This window comes from Sinocyclocheilus grahami, unplaced genomic scaffold (genome assembly GCF_001515645.1).
Source record: "Sinocyclocheilus grahami isolate Dianchi unplaced genomic scaffold, SAMN03320097.WGS_v1.1 scaffold622.1, whole genome shotgun sequence".
Classification (NCBI taxonomy): domain Eukaryota; kingdom Metazoa; phylum Chordata; class Actinopteri; order Cypriniformes; family Cyprinidae; genus Sinocyclocheilus; species Sinocyclocheilus grahami.
The window spans coordinates 150,300-170,749 of NW_015505801.1; the positions used below are offsets into that span (position 1 = coordinate 150,300).

General features: G+C 36.5%; 2 protein-coding genes across 4 annotated transcripts; both read right to left on the reverse strand.

Annotated features, from left to right (window-relative positions):
- Positions 1–882: 882 nt before the first annotated feature.
- LOC107557875 (sodium/potassium-transporting ATPase subunit alpha-2-like) lies at positions 883–5,296 on the reverse strand. Its single transcript, XM_016241449.1, has 5 exons — positions 5,172–5,296; positions 3,591–3,686; positions 3,316–3,375; positions 2,402–2,605; positions 883–1,063 (listed from the first exon to the last, which is right to left on the reverse strand). Exons 1-5 carry the CDS (start codon positions 5,181–5,183, stop codon positions 914–916), a joined length of 522 nt encoding a protein of 173 aa, XP_016096935.1. The 5' UTR covers positions 5,184–5,296; the 3' UTR covers positions 883–913.
- Positions 5,297–9,295: 3,999 nt separating this feature from the next.
- LOC107557873 (myelin protein P0-like) lies at positions 9,296–19,890 on the reverse strand. Of its 3 annotated transcripts, none has more exons than XM_016241447.1 (6): positions 19,717–19,890; positions 18,525–18,688; positions 17,185–17,398; positions 16,356–16,485; positions 15,652–15,700; positions 9,296–10,943 (listed from the first exon to the last, which is right to left on the reverse strand). In XM_016241447.1, exons 1-6 carry the CDS (start codon positions 19,760–19,762, stop codon positions 10,926–10,928), a joined length of 621 nt encoding a protein of 206 aa, XP_016096933.1. In that variant the 5' UTR covers positions 19,763–19,890; the 3' UTR covers positions 9,296–10,925. The 3 variants fall into 3 exon arrangements, with proteins under 3 accessions (XP_016096933.1, XP_016096931.1, XP_016096932.1); XM_016241445.1 differs by lacking the exon at positions 9,296–10,943 and adding an exon at positions 11,991–12,537; XM_016241446.1 differs by lacking the exon at positions 9,296–10,943 and adding an exon at positions 12,553–12,818.
- Positions 19,891–20,450: the final 560 nt, after the last annotated feature.

A 20,450-nucleotide genomic window follows, 5' to 3' on the forward strand; every position in this document is an offset into this window, starting at 1 on the left:
TCTTTCTGCTTTTTGAAAAATGCTTTTGTGGGTTTGTAAAAATCTACAGCAGAGGGAGCCTTACAAAGAGAGAAGGATAAAAAAATGAAAAGAATGAGAGAAAAAACTGCAGGACGTCTGTGTGTACTACTGTTCAAAAGCTTGGGGTCAGTAAGATTGTTTAATGTTTTGAAAGAAGTCTTTTATGCTCGCCAAGGCTGCTTTCATTTGACACAATATGAAATATTACAATGTGAAATATTGTTACAATTTAAAAGCACTGTTTTCTTTTCAAATATATTTCTCAAATGTATTTTACTGTATTTCTGTGATGGCAAACTGGATTTTCAGCAGCCATTTCTCCAGTCTTCAGAAACTATGATGCATTTTTTCCCCCAAGATTCTTTGATGACTAAAACGTTCAGAAGAACAGTATTTATTTGAAAAAGAAATCTTTCGTAACACTAAAATTGTCTTTACTGTGACTTTTGATCAATTTAATGTGCCCTTGCTGAATAAAATGTACTAACCCCAAACATTTGAATCCTAGTCTATATGAATGTCACAATATGTGACCCTGGACCACAAAACCAGTCTTAAGTCGCTTGGGTATATTTTAAGCAATAGCCAAAAAAACATTGTAGGGTCAAAATTATCAAAATTAATAAATCATTAGGATATTAAGTAAAGATCATGTTCCATGACAACTGAACAATCAAATACGCTAATTATTATGCTTGAATGAATAAAGTAATGAATGAAGGACTGACCTTCCACACAGTTGGTGGAGAAGAAGCTGATGTTTCTGGTCTCCAGAGGGTTTTCATGAGTAAACTCTGGAGAACGGGTCTGAGGTTCTGACTCTCCGGTGAGAGATGAGTTATCCACCTGAGTAAGTATTTACATTTACATTTATTCATTTAGCAAAACACTTTTATCCAAAGCAATCCACTGCTGTTATCAAACTGACCTGAGGCACCATGTTTTTGAATGAGTCCATGATCCGGGAGCTTTTGGCTTCTTGATAATATGAGAAGCAGCCGGTTATGATGACCACAGCAGACAGAACCACACCCAGATACAGCTGCAGTAAACCAGAGAGAGAGAAACACAAGTCAAGGGTCAGGGGGTTCAAAACTACTCACTTTTTTTTTTTGGCTGATAAGGTTTAAGCCAAGACTCCACCACTCTTTTTTACATCTGTAAATATGATATAGATAAAACAACAACAACTGGTGTACAAGTAGTGCACAAGATATATGCTGTTTACATCTTGCAGTTTGTTTAATTTATGCCGTCTTAAGGCTGAAATGCATCTGGCAATTTTAGTGACCAGTGTTCAAAACCATCTCAGTCATTGCAAAGGTTTCTCATGGAAGCCCACCAGCCACCCCAAAAGTTTCCATATTTTAACCCTTTTTTCATGAAAAACATGACAAAAGAATAGCACTGTCAGACCATTTAAACATACACACACTGTCAGTTTAGAATGGGTAACATGCAAAAATGGTGTAAAGGAGCAAACACAGTTAAATAATTCTTAACTTCACATTTTCATTTATCACTGACCCTAAACTGTCCCACAAGCAGCTGGGAGCTCAGTCCATAGACTGGGACTCATTCATCATACTGTATATGGGACAGCAGAGCTAAAAGAAATGTATCCACCTCAGTTGCCAACAACGTGTGCAGCAGGTTTTAATTCCCCTCTGGTGGAGTGAGACCAATTTAGCCCATCATTTTTGTAATTTCCTCTTTTAATCGGCTTAAATACGGATTTTAGAAAACTTAGCAATTTGTAAAAAGGAACTTGCACAGGTATTATTTAAATATTAGAGACATATGAGTACTTTTAGGCCTACTACTTTTATGAATTATACTGTATGAATGACTAATTTGTGTTACCAGCATCTCCTTATAATGAGGGATGTTTCAGATCTGAGCAATGAGCAAGTGGAACTTTTAAATAGGAAACTAGAGATTTGCAAAAAGGAACTTGCTATTAGTTAAATGCTAGAGAGAAATATATAGGTACTTTCACTAATTATTATGAATTATATTATTTTGTATGAACGACTATGATTTGTGTCAACAGCATCTCAAGCTTTTCATAATGAAGCTTGTTTCAGATTTGCTCAGTAAGCAAGTGGGATTCTTAAATATGAATTCCTTCACAGCTAGATTGTGATAATTGTTTTTAAATGCACAAAGTTACACTATAGCACACATCACTTACAACAAGCTCAAATAACATTTGGACTCTAAAACAGGATCCAGACAGGTTTAACCCTGTGTCTCTTTTATAAGCACCAAAAGTCAGTGTGTCTGGAACAGGCCACAGATCTCACAACAACTTACAGTCTTACTAGCTGCTTATTAATAAGCCCTCTCATTCTCATGGCCGGATAGTAAGTGCACTCACATTGTCATTGACAGGCTCATCCTCTGTGGCCGCTTGAATACCATAGGCAAAAAAGCAGAGGATGGCACCGATCCAGAGCAGGACGGAGAATCCTCCAAACAGCTGCTTACAGAACTTCACCCACTCTGGTGTGGTGGGCGGTGGGGTCAGCGCATTTGGACCGTCGCGGGCCAGAATTTCTAGCGCTCTCTTATGGGTCAGACCCTGGTGGGATGGAGACAAAGTTACTCAAGATTTCCTGTAGCAACTCTGAAGACATCCTTGCTAATACATATAGCTTGAACCAGTCTAAAGTGGTTTACTGATCTAAGGTGGTCGCCAGGATGGTGGTTTTAGAAGGGTTTTGGGCACTCAGCAGGACAGGACTAGAGACCAGGCCAGCCTTTTCCAAAAGCATATCAAGCCTATAAGGTGACTAGAGACCAGTGGTTTCAACTATCTATTTAGGCTTACAATGTTTTAAGGAAATGCAGGCAATTTCCATTTACGGAAGCTCCAGAAATCGGATAAATGCTGTATCACAAAGCTAAAAATTATCAGAAAATGGCTCAAAAATAAAAATACTTTTTTAAAATGTTATATAGCATCTTTAAAGCAAGCTTTTCAAGGCGCACAAAAAACAGGAAAACAATGTGTGGATACCAGCTACATAAGCTAAGACAAGCTTAAACCATTAAACTAAGCTGCAGCAAAAAGTTACAAAATATCACAAAATAGCTAAAAATTTATATTTATTTAGCTAAACCTGCTTTTCCCCATCAACTAATATCATTAAATGATATATATTCCAAAGCCTTATTTAGTTGGCCGTGGGTGTGCTGCTTGAATGTGCAGGTGGTTAAAATGTCATCACGATTTGAAAAATATCCGATTCATTATTGCAAATGTCGAGGGTGAAAGTTAAGATGACTCACTCTGGCAAGGTCAACTCCATAACGAGTACTGAGCTCATCTAGAGACAGCTTATGATCATCCTGTAGAAACACACATAAGAACATCAGATATAATGCAACACTTCATGTCTGTCAATTAGTTGGACCATCAAAACGTATCACATTTTTTAGAGACAATTTCATTGTTTGATTTCTAATTATCATCTCTTACACTCTCGTACCTGCAGGCTCACACATACACTCTCTCTCTTTTTTCATGTACACTTATGCACAGACACAAAACAAAAACTTCTTACCAGTGCCACCTCTTTCTTCAGCTCATCTAAATTTTTCTCTTTCATCTTTCTCTTTCCTCTCGTTGGAGCAGCCTCAGAGCTGCTTTCATGTCCATACTGAGAGAGAGAGAATAATACCCAGAGAATAACATTTTATTACTCAGATGTTGCTCCTTCATAGCTTATGAGACTTCTCAATTATATATATATATATATATACATATATATATACACACACACTTTTTCTATTTTTGATTAATTAATTTCATATATATATATATATGTATACATATTGCTATCTAGGGGAAACAAGTGCACACTAGTAATAAGTGAATTCTAAGGGTATTTACATCATGTTTGTACATATTTGTTAATTAGTCAGCTGAATATTTATAACTGAATAGTAATTTTTCACCTGAACTGTAGCTCCGTACTTTAACGAACACCATAATATTAACTCAGTCAGTCTTTAAAACTACATACGACAAGCTATGTGAAACTATGGCAGATCATTGAGAGTGTTATCAAACACTGAGAGTGCTTGAACATATTGGTTCATGTGAAGTAGTGTACTTTGTGCTCGTCTTTGGCAGGAAATGTGTGCTGTGTGCTGACACACTAGGAACAGGGTGTCATGGAAATCACCTGGTCCTGTCACTCTTACTCAGCTGTGACTGTATGTGTGTGTGTCTGACACGTGTACAGGCAGAACAGCATGTGGAGCAGAGAGAAGATCATTCATTACCCCTTAAATCAGACCTGAATTAATTCACATTAATACCAATCAAACATAAGCCAGCCTGATCTATCACACCTCTCAGCCTCAATATGAGCATATAGACAGCATCACATCAGTAAAATAATTTTCAGATAATCAAACACATGTCAGAAGTCGCAAACCGACACCAACTTATTATTTCACAAACATTATAAATTAGATGCAGCTTCCACTGTGAATCTCTAAATTGTTAAGGAATGTTCAGGTCATATTTTCCCATCCCAGAATTAAACATCAATTTAAATTAAACCTATTTTAGCATTTATTTTTGCATTGTGATATTTTTATGTAATTTATAAGCCTTATTACTCCTTCCTCAAATCACAGTAGCTTTCATTCTCATTACATCAATGTAAAAAATGTTTTAATGTTAGACAACATGATAAAGCAGATATCATGCCGATTTAATTTTTTTAATCCATTTTTTTGTACTATGTAATAAGAATACGATTTTTTTACATTATAACAATAGTAAGAATTAAATAATTTTAATGGTTTAAAAACATTATTTATTTTCTTAAATGCAAATTCTAATTACATTTTTGTTCTTTCAGTTCTTTCGATTTTTGTTCAATTTTTTCTTTCAATCACCCAAACATTTCTTTGTGAGTTTCACCTTCCATCTCCTTTCTGTCACTTATCTCCTACACAAACATATTCCTACATAATCATGCTGTATTCATAAGAAACGTTGTGATACTAAACCAATACATTATTTAAGGGTGCACAACACTCATAACAATCTGTGAGAGAAAGAAAGAAAGTCGGCAAGAGAAAATGATAGACAGAATAATAGATGAAGCACCACAGGAAGACACACTCACCCCTTTTCCCATGTTTGTTGATTAATGAACTAACGCCCAGATTTCTCCCACTCTCCCCTCACACGTGTGGAAGACACTGGTGGCTTTTTTTGGAGGTAACATACCCCTTCTCCACCTAATAACACACACGCACACACACACAGCCTGTTCTCTCCCCCCATTTGTGCCTCAGGGTAACCCGAAGCTCACTTCCCACCCCCTGCCCTTAAAAACATACAGACACACACACAACCTTCATGCCCATGGCTCTGTATACCTGCACCTGCTACCACTTTCCCCCTCTTTCTCTCTCCCTTACACACACTTTTATCATCATAATTTATTTTATGCTTGTTAGAAAGGCAGAGGAAGCGAGATATGGGCTGAATTCAGTGTTGGGAAGGTTACTTTTGGAAATGTAATAGGTTACAGATATCAAGTTACCCTATTTAGAATGTAATAAGTAGTGTAACTATTTAAATTACTTTATTGCAGTAATGTAACTGATTACATTTGATTACGTTTTAATTACTTTTCTAAATTTCTAATGTTTTCGACTGTTAGTCATTTTCAAACATTAAAACCAGGCAGGGTTAACCTTACTACAGTGCTCAACACCACAACCCCAATTCCAGAAAAGTTGGGAAGTTTTGTAAAATGCAATAAAATCAAGAGTCTGTGATTTGTTAATTCTCTTTAACTTTTATTTAATTTGGAAAAGATTTCCAAAGTTTTCACTGACCACCTTATTGTTTTTTTGTGAATATAAAATGTTTTTGATTTTGATGGCTGCAACACACTCCAAAAAAGTTGGGACAGAGGCAAAATAAAAGTGAAAAGGTTATAGAGTACGCAAATTAAACTGTTTTGAAATGGTTCACAGTAAGCAGGTGAATTAGTAATAGATGAGGGTGTCATGTTTGGGTATAAAAGAAGCATCTCAGTCATTGCAAGCAAAGCTGGATCATGCATGGCTCATCACTTTGTGCCAAATTTCATGAGAAGTGTCAAACAAATCAAAAACATATTTCCCAATGCAAAATCACAAATAATTTAGGTATTTCACCAACTACCATTCATAATATTGTGGAAAGATTCAGGGAATCCAGAGAAATCTCAGTCTGTGTAGGGCAAGGCAGGTAATCTCTGAATGTGTGTGAGCCATCATGCTGCGGTGTTAAATATAGCCACATGGGCTCAGGAGCACTTCGGGAAAAAACCCTGTCACTTAACACAGTCTGCCGCTGCATCAATAAATGCAACTTGAATCTCTGTTACTCAAGGAGAAAACTATACATTAATTCTATTGATGTTCTCACATCTCATCAAAGAAATGTTTGCTGTGGTCAGATGAGTCCACATTTCAACTGGTTTCTGAGAAAAATGGACGTCGAGTTCTCAGTCCCAAAGACCAAAGGGCCCATCCAGACTTTTACCAGCGACAGATGCAAACGTCTGTCATGGTATGGGGTGCAGCAGAGCAAATGGCATGGGTTACTGGAATATGTGCAACCATTGATATGGAGGCATACATTGTAATTGTACAGACATATACTGCTATCAAGATGTTGTCTTTCATGGGAAGTCCATGGTTATTAGAACAAGACAATGCCAGGTTTCAGTCTGCATGTGCTACAACAGTGTGGTTTCGTAGACACAGAGGGAATGTGCTAGATCAGTCCAGATCTGTCTCCTATTGAAAATGTATGGCCCGTCATGAAAAGGGGAATCAGACAACGATGATCACAGGCTGCTGAGCATCTGACGTCTTGTATCAAGCGAGATTGGACAAATATTTTGCTTGCAAAACTTTAAAAATTAGTATCCTCAATTCCAAAACAATTAAACACTGTAGTTAAAAAGAAAGTTGATGCGACATAATGATAAACATGCTTATGTCCCAACTTTTTTGGAGTGTGAATAAAATAAAAATAAGTTGGCCAGTGTAAACATTGGAATTTTTTTCTTTGTACTATAGTCAATTAAATAAAGGTTAAATTAAATGAACAAATAACATATTCTTGGTTTCATGACATTTCACAAAACAGCCCAACTTTTCTGGAATTGTGGTTCATCAACCTCCATTATTTCATCATTTGAATGAAATCCTTTATCATTTGAATTAAGATTATAATAATTTTATTTTAAAGCACAGCCACCACAAAATCAGACTTACTTTGAGATCATTCTGAGGTTAAATACAGATTTAAAATCATAACAAAAAAAATAGTTTAATAGATGCTGCTTTTGAAATCAAATCTTTGCATAGCTATGACAGGAAACACTGGAATCTAACAATGCCTTGGGGGGGAAAAACCAGTTCATCTTAAAAAATAAAAACAGTTATCGAATAATCATGTGTCCTGTTCTCTGTACTAAACTCCTGAGATATTGGTGTCTCATATTTTAATCAATTAAATCTGTATGTGTGTGCGTGGGGGTGTGTGTGTGTGTGTGAAAAATTCAGATGTAACCCCTTCGTAATCGTTAACATTTTCATAAGTAACCATCATTTAATTATAAATTTTTTGGGGGAAAAACCAGTTCATCTTAAAAAATAAAAACAGTTATCGAATAATCATGTGTCCTGTTCTCTGTACTAAACTCCTGAGATATTGGTGTCTCATATTTTAATCAATTAAATCTGTATGTGTGTGCGTGGGGGTGTGTGTGTGTGTGAAAAATTCAGATGTAACCCCTTCGTAATCGTTAACATTTTCATAAGTAACCATCATTTAATTATAAATTTTTTTCTCAGTAACTGTAACTGTAACTGTAACTGATTACAATTACATTTATTTTGTAATTAAATTATGATTATGATTTAACTTGAGGATTTCTTTACCATCTAAATCAAGCCTTGAGAATGTGGGAGCTACAACTCTGCAATCAACGTCTCTGCCAGATCCATTAAGAACTGGACCGGAGAGAGCAGCTGCTCTCCTGACCCCACTGTGCCCGGCAGCGATACTCAGCTGACGCAAAAATCAGTGATAAATCACATGAACTTCACATGCTACACTATTCATTGTCTCTATGGAGGACATATGTCACTTTTTCCATTTTTTTCTTTTCAGGCTAATGTGATCAAAATAGTCTAAACTTACCAGAGGCCGTCTGTGTGCTCTGGTTATAGCATATTATGTACGTACAAAATAAATTGTATATAGTTTACTGTTTCTTGAACAATTGACACTAAACTGGTTGATAACATCAGGCTACTACACACAAAGCAAGCCTAGGCCTATATATACATATTCACTATAATTATGGAATATTAATCTGTAATCTTGATTCTATAATTTTAAATAAAAATTCATTGATGTGTGAAGCTGTTACCCCATGTTTTTCTCGCAACAAAGAAATGTATTAACTATTTTATGTTGATGTTTACTTAATTTTGTACGTTTATTGCTTTCATTTAACAATCAATCTCTGCACACCTGACGGCAATTGATAGGTGCGTAGGAATCAGAGACCACAAAGATCAAAACTCAAGGAAAAAGAAAACAATTCCCGCACAATGTCAATAGTGCAAAAGTATCAAAAAAGTTTAATTACAACGCTTCGGTCGTATGACCTTCATCAGGTATCTTCCTACCCAAAAAATACCTGATGAAGGTCATGCGACCGAAACATTGAAATTAAACCTTTTTGATACTTTTGCACTATTGATAGTGTGCGGGAATTTTCTTTTTCCGTAAGTTTATTGCTTGAAAAAATCACAAATAAGGTTAAGGTTAAACAAGGTTAAGCACATCCTTAGGTCTACTGACAATTTGTTGACAGCTAAAACGCATAATTTTCTTTACGTTTCACGCCCTCTTTTGCACCATAACCATGAAATGTGCATCTGTTTTAATTCTACACCAAATAAGAAACCTTTCAACTGCATTTTCAAACATTTTACTATCCATAAACGTTAGATTCAGAGCGTAGCCAATATAATGTATATTAACCTGCTAACTCGCACTCTTGCAAACAGAAGCAGCCTTCGCCAGAGGTAGTAACCATAGCAACAAGAAGCACTAGACATGTATCATTTGCTACATTTAAACTATACTTTATAGAGTTATTCACTCATCTGCATCACTGATGGTTATTCAGGTCATTCTTTCAGTCCAAACAAAAACACACAAGGGATCAGATTTTTTTTATTGACATTTTTCTGAAATTATTTCAACTTGAGATTTTTCTTTTTACAAGACATTTTACAGAAAACCAAAGTTAGCTAGGTTAAAGATAAAATAAAAGTAAAAAATAATTAGACTTTTTAATGGAGTTTGAAGAGAGAACGGTTACCTAGACCTGTACCAATACAGGTGCACAATACATACAACATGGGAATTGCCCGATATTTAAACAGTTTAATGGCAGGTACCATGCGGCTGCTTGACATTTACTCTGAGATGCATAAAAAGCATCTGTCTGTAGGCTAACAAACATATTTCCCACAAGCCCTCACAATTCTATAGCTTTTCCTGGCATTCCCAATGAGAGCCCCTCTCTGGTTTGGGGCAGACATGCATAGACATGAAGACTTGAACAGAAAAACATATCCTGAGAGACTGAGATGTTTATTGTACTTTGGCTCAACTTTTCACCTGAATATGAGTTCAGTCCAAGTCTTCATCTCAGTATTTCATAATTTATTTCTCTTCTCAAAAACTTCCAAAATCTTTTCTGCCCTCATTGCATCACTTCCCGTAGCCTTAGCACACCAACAGCCTGATGGTAAACACTGTTATGAAGAAACAACCACATGAATTCTGCCATGTCAGTCAAATGAAAGTGCAGAAATATTATTAAACATCATTAAACTCTATTACATTTCTGCATCCAACACACAAACAGTCCTAGGGTGCTGCTGCACAGCTTGTCATTACTAACGATGACGTGACGAACGTTGCTACAACTTTTATGTTGTTTTGTTCCCTAAACACATTGACAAGTTACAGACACGTCGTCAGACTAAAAACATACACATGCAAAGGCGTGAAAAACACGCATCTATCGTAGTCAGCAGAGAGCTAGCTAAATGAACTTAAATTTTTTGCATTGACGTCTTTGCGACAATATGGCCGAATGAAAACGTTTTCTCCTGTGGGCAGCATGGGGCAGGAGAGAGCACTGGGGTTTTCTTACCAGCAGAAACAGGGGATGAGAAGAGGTGGTGGAGGATGAGCATTCATGATAGTTAGAGGAGGATTAGAGAGAGCTGAAGTTAAACTCAAGATGGAGCGATGGGCCTAACTAATGATATGTGTGGAGCTGGTCGGGGAAAAAGTGCAACCATAGGAGCCGGCTCTCATTGGACAGTTGGACAGAAGAGAGACAGATAGTTCTCCAGTTACAAGTGAGTGCTAAAATAATCAGCTGTTTGTCAGACAACAGCTTATGCGGACAGACATGAGAATTTGACTTAGAGTATCAAGTAACTCTCACAGCGTGTGTTTGAGTGTCTCTGCCAACAGTATCAACGTCATTTTGGGTATTTCAGTCACTGCAGTCAGAGCAAAAACACATTACACCTCTAAGTCAGATTTGAATTTCTGTCACAAACCTATTGGGATAGCACTTCAAATTGCTTGATGGGACACATGAGATGACGCCATGAGTGTTAGTGTGTGTTGGATGAAATATGAACAAATTTGATGTGACTGTAATGACATTTTAACTGTGAGGAAGTGTGTGTGTGTGTGTGTGTGTGTGTGTGCGGGATTCCATGACTAAAAAAAATCTTAGCTCTCAGTAAAAGAAGGGTGGGGAGGAAGGCTACTTTAGGGGGCCAGCCTACAGGACGTGATGTAATAGCACCAATATATCAGATGACAAGAATGGTGAAAGTATAAATGTAAAAAGTAGAAAAAAGACAAAAAGGTGTCAGAAATGCTATAAGGAAGAGAGATTAGAGAATAGGAAGACCAAAGACAGACAAAAACAGAGCGACAGGCAGTAAAACAGAGAAAAACAGAAAGAGAGGGAGGGAATGAGAAAAAAAGACAGTTAATATAAAGTTTCCGAAATCATTTTTTAACAAAAGTACAAAGTGTGAAAAGTGTGCAGCTCAGATTGTGTTCTTGTATAAGATTGCATGTGTGTGCAGAGAGAGAGAGATGGCAGAGCTTTCTGTCACTTAACAAGAGGAAATCTTCACCATTCTGCCATGATTACAGCTCTCACAAACTGTCAGTGTGCGTGTAATGGACGGCCCTCAGCTCTGGGTTTTGTTGTGAATGTGTGATTTTTTTTTTCTTAAAAAGACTGTGTCCTAACCAGGTGCAGCACAACAACTTTCAGGCAACAAGTAATTTGTCTGACCTCTCTGAAAACAAAAACTGAGCGCATTTTCACAGAACAGATGTACAATAGACGACTAGAATGGGGTTCAAAAGTCCACTCTGAAAATATGGGATTTGATCTCATTTAAACCTGGAGAAATCCCAGAAGGTTTTAGGATTTATATATAAGGACTTAAAATGCTGCACTATTTGTAGTTTAATGAAAAAGAAACATTATACACGTGAATTCCTTTGTAGAGTAAAATGTTCTTGCTTCAAAACATGATCATCAAGTAGTTCAAGCAGCTCGTATGCTGCTGTTATTAAAGCAAAAGAGGGACAAATCAAATACAACAGATTCTAAAATTCATATAAATTTTTTCAATTCAATTTTTAATCACATTTTCCCTCAAATTGTTAAGCTGATTATATAATTTAATTTTTTTTATTAAAATAGAAAAATTTTGAATAGAAGCTATTCAGAATTTTTAACCTGAACATAAAGACAAAAAACAAAGCAACACAATTTATATCTAATTAAAATATATAATAATTATATATTATAATTATCAAATATCTGGTCACAACGGCAACAAAATTCATAGAGATTGCGTTTGTTGCTTGTAGTTTGTAGCTTTATTGTGCCGCACCTAGATTGGACACAGTATTTTTTTTGAACCACACATTTTATTTAGTTGGAAGTAAAATGAGACCAACTTCACCCCTCTCCTGTCCTCCTGTTTTTAAAGATTCATCTTTCACTCCTCGCCTCCAAAACTCTCCACCACCCCCTCTTTTCATACCCGTCTCTTTCACTTGAGAGTGATTTTGCGCGCGAGTTGAGAAAAGAACGCGGCGGGACTCGTTTTAGTTTGCCCTCCCTCTCTCTCCTGTTTAGTGAGCTCTAGCTCAATGGTCATAAGAACCCTGTCCTGCCTGCCCATCCCCGCTGCCTCTTCCTGGGCTTGGTTCTGGGTGGAGGAGGCCCCGCTCAGGAGCTCTAGCTCTCTGCTCCACAATCCCTATTTCTTCTCCCTGCGAGACTCCTGTTTCTTCTTCTCTGATGCTGCCGCCTTCAGCTTGGCCGGATCCGTCACAGCCAAAGCCTGGAAAGAGAGAGGGAGTGTGGAGACGGAAGGAGTGAGTCACTACGGGAGGAAAGAGAAAGAGAGAGGGGGGGGGGATAGAAAGAAAGCAAGAAGATAAAAGATAGAGGGGTGAAGAAGAAAGAAGGGCTTGTGGGTTAGGTAGGAATGGTCAGATGAGTTTAATGGATATGAGGGACCAGAATAAGGGAGGTAGTTTCATTACAGAAGAGAAGAAGAAAGAGAGTGAAATGCTAAACGAGTGGTTAGAAGGAGATGAACACCAGGGGAACTTTCGGTTTCTGGAAAGGGAGGACAAAACAGGAAGTGGCCAGTTAGGGAGTGATAGCGTGACATCACAGCACCTAAATAAAAGAATCTTTATACAGCTGACCTTTGACCCCTTGGGATGCTGAAACATGTTTGATTATCTTTTGGGTTTTTTTCATAAAGAAGGTTCACTTCAGTTCTGTCAGGAACCTGAAATGGTGCTGCACTATGTAACTCAATTAAAGGTGAAGTGAATATATTTTCCAAATAAAATACTTTGCTTTAACCCAGTTTTACAGTAAGTAGGCTTTTTGAAAATAGAAACATTACATTATGAGTTTATGGCAGGACGTCCCATATGTCAAAAGCATAAAAGGGTGGTAGGAGGTTTTTGGAAAGATACTGTCAAAAATAACGCCTTTACTACTAACGCGTTACTACTTTTGCAGTAACAACATCATTGTTTTTACAGTTCCATCTGATGCTACTATTAGTGCAGAAATTAAACACTTCACCTTTAAAGGAATGCTTTGGAATAAATACAACTTAAACTGAATTATCACAGAATTTAGAATTCTGTTGACAGATTTGAACTTGTTTTTAAACCCAAAATATTCCTGTAAGTTCTGTGTGACGTCAAATCTAGAAATATGTACATCTGTTACTGAACATCTTATCTTTTTTTGCTGCTTTTGTAATCTAAATACTCATGTAAAACTATGCAGCAAGTTTCCGCTATGGGATTTTAAAGTCCTGAGATCTTAGTTCTAGTCTGCAGCACATAGACTCTTTATCAACCTGCATTCAGTTCACTGGATAGTGGAGGGTAGACTGGGTTTACACTGACAGAACCAAGAAAATAAAGAAGTGAAAGAGAAAGAGTGAAGCTGACAGGAGACGCACACAGAGGAGCGCAAACAGAGGAGTGTATACTGAAACCGATGACAGAAAGAAAGAAAGAAGAAAGGCAATAAAAACAGAAAGAACAAGCAATACAAGATTGGAAATCTGCTAGTTTGATCCTGTAAGAGATGAGATGAGTACGAGGAAGGCGGTGGCTTGATTGTACGTGATTGTGTTTGTCGTGATAAAATATATGATTAAAGCAGATACATGATTCAGTCTGACAGCATTTTACTGTTCACCTGTGGAGAGAACAGAGGACAGCAGGAAAGGGAGGGGACGAGACAGCTAGAGGAGAAAAATCAGTGATATGGAGGAAGTGAAGGATAATGGCATGGAAAAGTGCACAGAAGAAAATAAACCCAAAGAGACAGAGAAAGAAAAGTAAATTGGTATGTAAATGAATGGCACGTTAGCACAGAAAAAGATGTATGAGCTCCATTTGACTGCCAGCTCAATGACACTGATGTCCACAGGACCATTGGGAAGAGCTGAGAGTAATATAGTGTATTCTTAAATCTGGACAAATCAATTTTCATTTTCTGCATTGGTTTAACCTTTAATGTTGTAACCTTTAAAGGATTGTTACACTGTAGCCTAATATATATATAACTCTCCACATGACTTGTTGCATACAATTGCAGTATAATGTATATGGCAACAACAAACATGCCTGTGTGCTTGTATCCTTCAAAAAATGTAGTTTTGACACCAGTGCTGTATCCCAAATATCCCCTGCTTCTATTTTTGATGAGGCACAGCTACTCTGGTCAAGACATGTACTGTATTACAAGTATGTTTACATGCATTGCGAATGAGGCTTCATAAGCTGGCATGCAGACAGGAGCACAAACACTGAGGTAGATGTAGGCTTGGAGTTTTAAAATTGAGAGTTTTAACTTCCATGAACCTGACATTTCTTTAGTGCTTATTTTTATTATTACATTATATTATATTTATTTTTTATATTTATTTATTAATTTATATAAATTATATTACAGTTTAATTGATTATTACTACAACATATTATTATATTATTTTATCTGGTAGCCTTATTTAAGCCTAATATACACTCTCAGTCAAAAGTTTAAAATAATTAAACAATTTTTTAATTTTTTAAAAATATCTTAGGCTCACCAGTGTCACATGATCCTTCAGAAATCATTCTAATAGGCTGATTTGGTGCTCAGTATTAATAATGGTTCTTATTATCACTGGAAACTTTTGCTGCTTAATATTTTTTGTGGAATATTTTTCCCCTCCGGATTATTTGATAAATGGAAAGTTAAAAAGAACAGCACTTATTTGAAATAGATCTTATAACATTATAAATGTCTTTACTGTCACTTTTGATAAATTTAATGTGCCTATGCTAAATAAAAGTATTAGTAAATAAAAATAAAAATGTTAATCTTACCTCAAACTTTTAAATAATGTATCACAGTTTCCAAAAAATTAAGCAGAACAACTATTTTCAACATTGCTAATAATAAGAACTATTTCTTGAGCACCAAATCAGCATATTAGAAGGATTTCTGAAGATCATGTGACACTGAAAACTGGAGTAATGATGCTGAAAATTCAGCTTTGCATCACAGGAATAAATTATATTTTAAAATATATTAAAACAATAGAAAATAGTTATTTTAAAATGCAATAATATTTAACAATATTACAGTTTTTACTGTATTTTTGATCAAATAAATCCCTCCTTGGTGAGCATAAGAGACTTTCAAAACAAAAAATCTTAAATATTCAAAACTTTTGACTGGTAGTGTGTGGAAATGTACTGACTTGACTTGTTTTAAAAAAGACCTTGGTCAAAACTAACCACAGACAAAAGAGGGGGAGACCACTGGAGGACAGGAGGTCTTTAAAGAAACTAGCAAGCATGTGTGTATGTGAATATGTGCTTGTGTGTGTTTGTGTGCGTGTTTAGGGTGGACACAGGTGAGCACTTGCCTGTTTTTGCTGTGATCCTTCTTTTCCTTTGCCTTTCTTGCCATGTTTACTAAGGGGACAAAAATACAAAAATTGCATGAACAATTCGGCCATCTGGTTGAAGGAGGACTTAACTTGTTATGTAATTGTCCAATAGTCTCAGCCTTAGATGGATCACCCTCAATCTATTCACAAGAGAGTGAAGGTACACTGATTTGTATTTATTTATTTTTTAACAGTTGGCTAAAAATTGTTGAACAGTTGTTCAAGGTTGATACAACAAGCACTTTAAAAGCACTATAGAAGAACTATTAACTAGATTTGCCAAAGTTTGTCATTTACAAGTAGAACAGTATATTGAGTGAGTTACTGTACATTAATGCTTCATATTTATGGACAGACTATAACTATAATGGACAGGCACATAAAAACAAAACAGTGGCTGGTTACTCAAATGTCACTCTTCCTGTCTAAGTGTGCAGATCTTGGTAAAATAGTAGTGCATTTAGTCCGGCTATGCAAGAATAGGTGACTTAGTAATCCCCAGTTTAGTTGGGGGTTCGGTCAATGCCTTGCTCATGACGTGTGTGTTTTTGTGTGAGTGTGTGACTGGTGGGGATCTGGGCTGTGTCGTGGTAAGCGTATGCGTGTGAACAGGAGTGTGTGTGTCAAGGCCAGGCAGAGGGTCGGGTCGGGCTTGAGGGAGCAGATGCTCCCAGACTGACCTCATGCTCAAGCTGAACACTCGTCTGGCGACCAGGAAACGCATCAGATAGTAAATTGCCACAATGAGGATCAGCAGCCCCAACACTACGCCAATAATGGCCCCTGTTATCACACCAGCTTGGACTGGAACTGAGAGAAAAGGAGAGAATATAAAGTGAGAAGTGTTGAGGACTGCAGATTAAAGAGTTTCTGTACAGTTTAACTGATCTATTAGTTGCATTATGTTTTTGCCTTAATGCACCTTTTTTATGTGGTGTGGATTTTTACAGACACGACTATATTACTGAAAAATAACTCCAAACAACATCAATCAATGTCCACCTGGAAATGTTCCAATTTTTTCCTCCCAACCAAGCCGGCATATACCACTAATACCGCACTGAGAAGTTACATTTACTGTTTAAAAGGGAAACAAAGAAGAAAATCAACAACATTGCAAAAAAGCATTTATTTGATGAATTAGGCTCTGTGTGAGGCATTTGGATTCAACAATGACTATTTTTCACTGAAATTGTACTCTCAGAAAAAAATGCACAACCACACAAGAAACCACTCGGGTCTCTGTTTACTGTTATTTTGTACTTCCATTAGCAGCAAACTTTCATCTTCTGCCATATGATCTCCTAGATTTTGTATGCCACCCTGAAATAAGATGGGCCTAAAGGCAAAAAGCAGTCTTGATAGTAACTGCAGCAAGAAGGGAAAGCAAAGGAGGAACTCGAATGGCTTTCTTTTGTAAGGTGTTTCTCTGCAAAGAAGCCATTTTTGGTTTTCAAAATAATTTTTTATTAGTCGATGGAGACAAAAATGTTCATAGTGATCTGTTACCCTTCTCAAACACCAGAAGTCGAACGCTGGAGGGGCGGCCGGCAATGTCAGGTGGGTTCTTGGCGTCACAGGTGAAGGTTCCGTTGTCTGAGAAGTCAAGGTTCTTGATCAGGATAGAGCCATCACGGCGACTGGGGTTCCCCACAAATTCCAGACGGTCCCGGAATGGGCCTTTGTTATCCACGTAGGCAGCTCCACCTACATAGTGGAAAATCTAAATAATGATAGAAAGCTGTTATCATCCTATATCTTATCATAAAATGTAAAACTACTTATGATTTTTTATATATATATATATATATATATATATATATATATATATTATGTTTATATCTTATATATATATATATATATATATGATATGATTATATCAAATGCATCAATTAAAAAGAAAGCAGAGAATCTTCACAGCAAAACTACCTACAGTGTAAAATGAATGCAGCCGGTTGGCCAACTTAAAGACTTGCACGGCAAGAAGAACTACACCCACAAGGACCTAATGTTTCTGTTTGCATGGTAATTATCTCTACAAACCACACAGACACATGGATATTATTCCCAAGAGGTGGGCATATTTTCATACAGATATGAGTTACACTACCAGTGCAAACACCTTGTAACAGGTTTAGGGAAATGCAATCACACTACATTAATAATATGAGGCTTCGTGCTGTAATTGTAAATTAAAATAATTATTAAAAACTTGTGAAAATAAAGCTCTCAAGCAAGCACTGCCTTTTTAATTTTCTTTTCAGATATTCTGGAATATAGACAACAATAAGGCATCCAGTCAAATAAAGTTATGTGATGAAAAAATATTAATCTTTTGATTTGGTTAAAATGCTTTTGTTGGCTGAAGAATGCTTGACTATTCAGAAATAAGTGCAATATTTAAAAAACAAATGACCTAAAACTAAATGTGCAATTAATTTGCTTTTAGATGTAGATTAGTCAATACATTTATTATAAAATGTTCTGTAAATTAGTTTTGTGTCTGTATAGACACAACATCTTATAGAGAAAGTTCACCCAAAAACAAACTTTGTCATTTATTCTCACTCATGTTCTTTCATACCTGTGTAACATTGTCTCTTGCAAAGGAAGAAGAAAAAAAAATTTGATGTTTAGTAGACTGTACAGGCAACTCTTTTATTTATGATGAATATGGATGGGGGCCTGGGTAAAGAAAAGAGAAGCCTGGACATTCTGCCAAATATCTCTTATGTGTTCCATGCTATAGTACGCTATATTTATATCTTTTGGGTTAACTATTGCTTTAAATAATTTCTTACACATATCTCTAGAGCAGAAAAAGTGTAGGTGTGTGTGTTTCTACGCACTGCGATGCCTTCTTTCGCCCCATCTGGACGGTAGTGCCACGAGAAGGTTACGTCTGGAGAAGTCCATTGCCAAGAGAAGAAAGAGCAAGAGAGTCTGACATCTGAGCCCACCAGCGCATGTCTCTCCCAGCTTGTGTACACAACAATAGCCGTGATCTGAGAGGCTGGAGCATACAAACACACAGAGTGAGGAAAATTTGCCTACATTTAGACAAATCAAAAAAATAAATAAAACCGTGATATTAGAGATGTGAAATGCAAATAATCATATATATATATATATATATATATATATATATATATATAAATATATCTTCTTTAAAGCTTTAAAACTATTTAGATATGGGTCAGATGCACTATTCCCTAAACACATTTAGACAAAATAAATAAAACCGTGATATTAGAGATGTGAAATGCAAATAATCATATATATATATATATATATATATATATATAAATAAATCTTAAGAACATCTTTAAAGCTTTAAAAAGTCAGCAATTTGTCACTAAAAATTTATTTTAAACGATGATCACAGAAATATTAATTTGCACAAATTAATATAATTAAAATATCAAATGAAGTAAATAAAAATGTATATATATATATAGTAAAAAGTATATAAAGTATATACTGTATATATTTGTATTGTTAAAATATTCTATAGAGTGAGGATTTCAAGTACACGTTAGAAAGTATTACAAAAGCTGAAAATCATTAAATAGACAGCTGATACAAAAATAAACCTTGATCCAGAACAAAAACAAGAACAAACGCTTGTTTTTGTAATGTCCTTGATACTGTAGTTTATTCTCGTTTATATTTTTGCGCATTTAGAAAACAAGAAACAAAATAAAATAAAAAGCAAATCTAAAAAAGAACTAAATACCTGCAGATATAAATAAAAGCATGAAATGTTCTATTTAAAACAGAAAACAGCAGTTAAAATTAAGGAAAGATTCTCTCTATTCTTTCTGATCTACCGCATCTCTCAAACCTGGCCAGTTTTGAACAGGTAAGCGACAGGTGCACAAACCACAGGTGAGTCTGAACGCACAATAATTCTCTCATACTGTACAGATGCTGTATGAGAACGAGAAGGACTTCTGCACATTTTCTGGTTAGCCTCAAAGTTAGTTTGTTTGCTTTGTTGCTACAAAATGATGAAATGCAAGATGGATGAAATGTATTTACCTATGCCCAAGAGCACCACGGACGTCAGTGCCAGTACAGACAGCATGATCTCCCTCCGATCTCCCCGCAGGTCAGTATATGAGGGGTTCCGAGAGAGTGAGGGATGGAGAAAGGAGAAGAGATAGAGGGAAGAAGGGAATGAGACCAGAGGGCATCAAGATGAGACTATTCAGTCCTGGCCTTTATACCCAACCACACCCCAAAGTTAAGCCCCGCCTCCACCACCTCATTATCTCTTGCCCTCTCTTTGGCCCCGTCCCTGACACAATAGTCCCTCTCGCGCCTTCTCTCTGTCTCCTTTCTAAAACACTGTCTATGAACACGATATAGAAAGGACAAGCGATACAATAACCTGAGAATGAATCCTCTCTCTCACTCTCCAGCCAGTTAATAAAAGCATCGCAGCATCTGTTTGACAAGGAAAGATCAAATTTGAAGGACAATGACACTGCAGCAATAAAGACAATCTCTGAGTTAGATTATGTTTGGAGTTCAGTGTGTGTGTGTGTGTGTGTATCTGTGGTTTAATACTCTGATACCTCCCTTCTTCTTATCCCGTCACGGTTCAGTGCTGTTTGTCTGTAATCCTTGCTCTCTTACGCTGATGATTCGGCTCTATAAACAAAACATACCCTGAGAAGCCGCTGGTCTGAAACCACAATGAGCTGCAGGTCTTTTCCATCTCACCTGTCCTGACCCGGTCGCCATCTGCCTGCCACTCACATTCACCGTAA

What these genes read in the sequence shown, in the direction of transcription:
- LOC107557875 (XM_016241449.1), bottom strand. An exon ending in ATGGAGTTGACCTTGCCAGA is followed by an intron (nt 2,606 to 3,315) that starts GTGAGTCATCTT and finishes CCATCCCACCAG; the next exon opens with GGTCTGACCCATAAGAGAGC. An exon ending in ATGAGCCTGTCAATGACAAT is followed by an intron (nt 1,064 to 2,401) that starts GTGAGTGCACTT and finishes GGTTTACTGCAG; the next exon opens with CTGTATCTGGGTGTGGTTCT.
- LOC107557873 (XM_016241445.1), bottom strand. Translation starts at nt 19,762, where the DNA reads ATGCTGTCTGTACTGGCACTGACGTCCGTGGTGCTCTTGGGCATAG. An exon ending in GTGTTCAGCTTGAGCATGAG is followed by an intron (nt 15,701 to 16,355) that starts GTCAGTCTGGGA and finishes TTGTCCCCTTAG; the next exon opens with TAAACATGGCAAGAAAGGCA. An exon ending in AAGGATCACAGCAAAAACAG is followed by an intron (nt 12,538 to 15,651) that starts GCAAGTGCTCAC and finishes CTCTCTTTCCAG; the next exon opens with GCTTTGGCTGTGACGGATCC.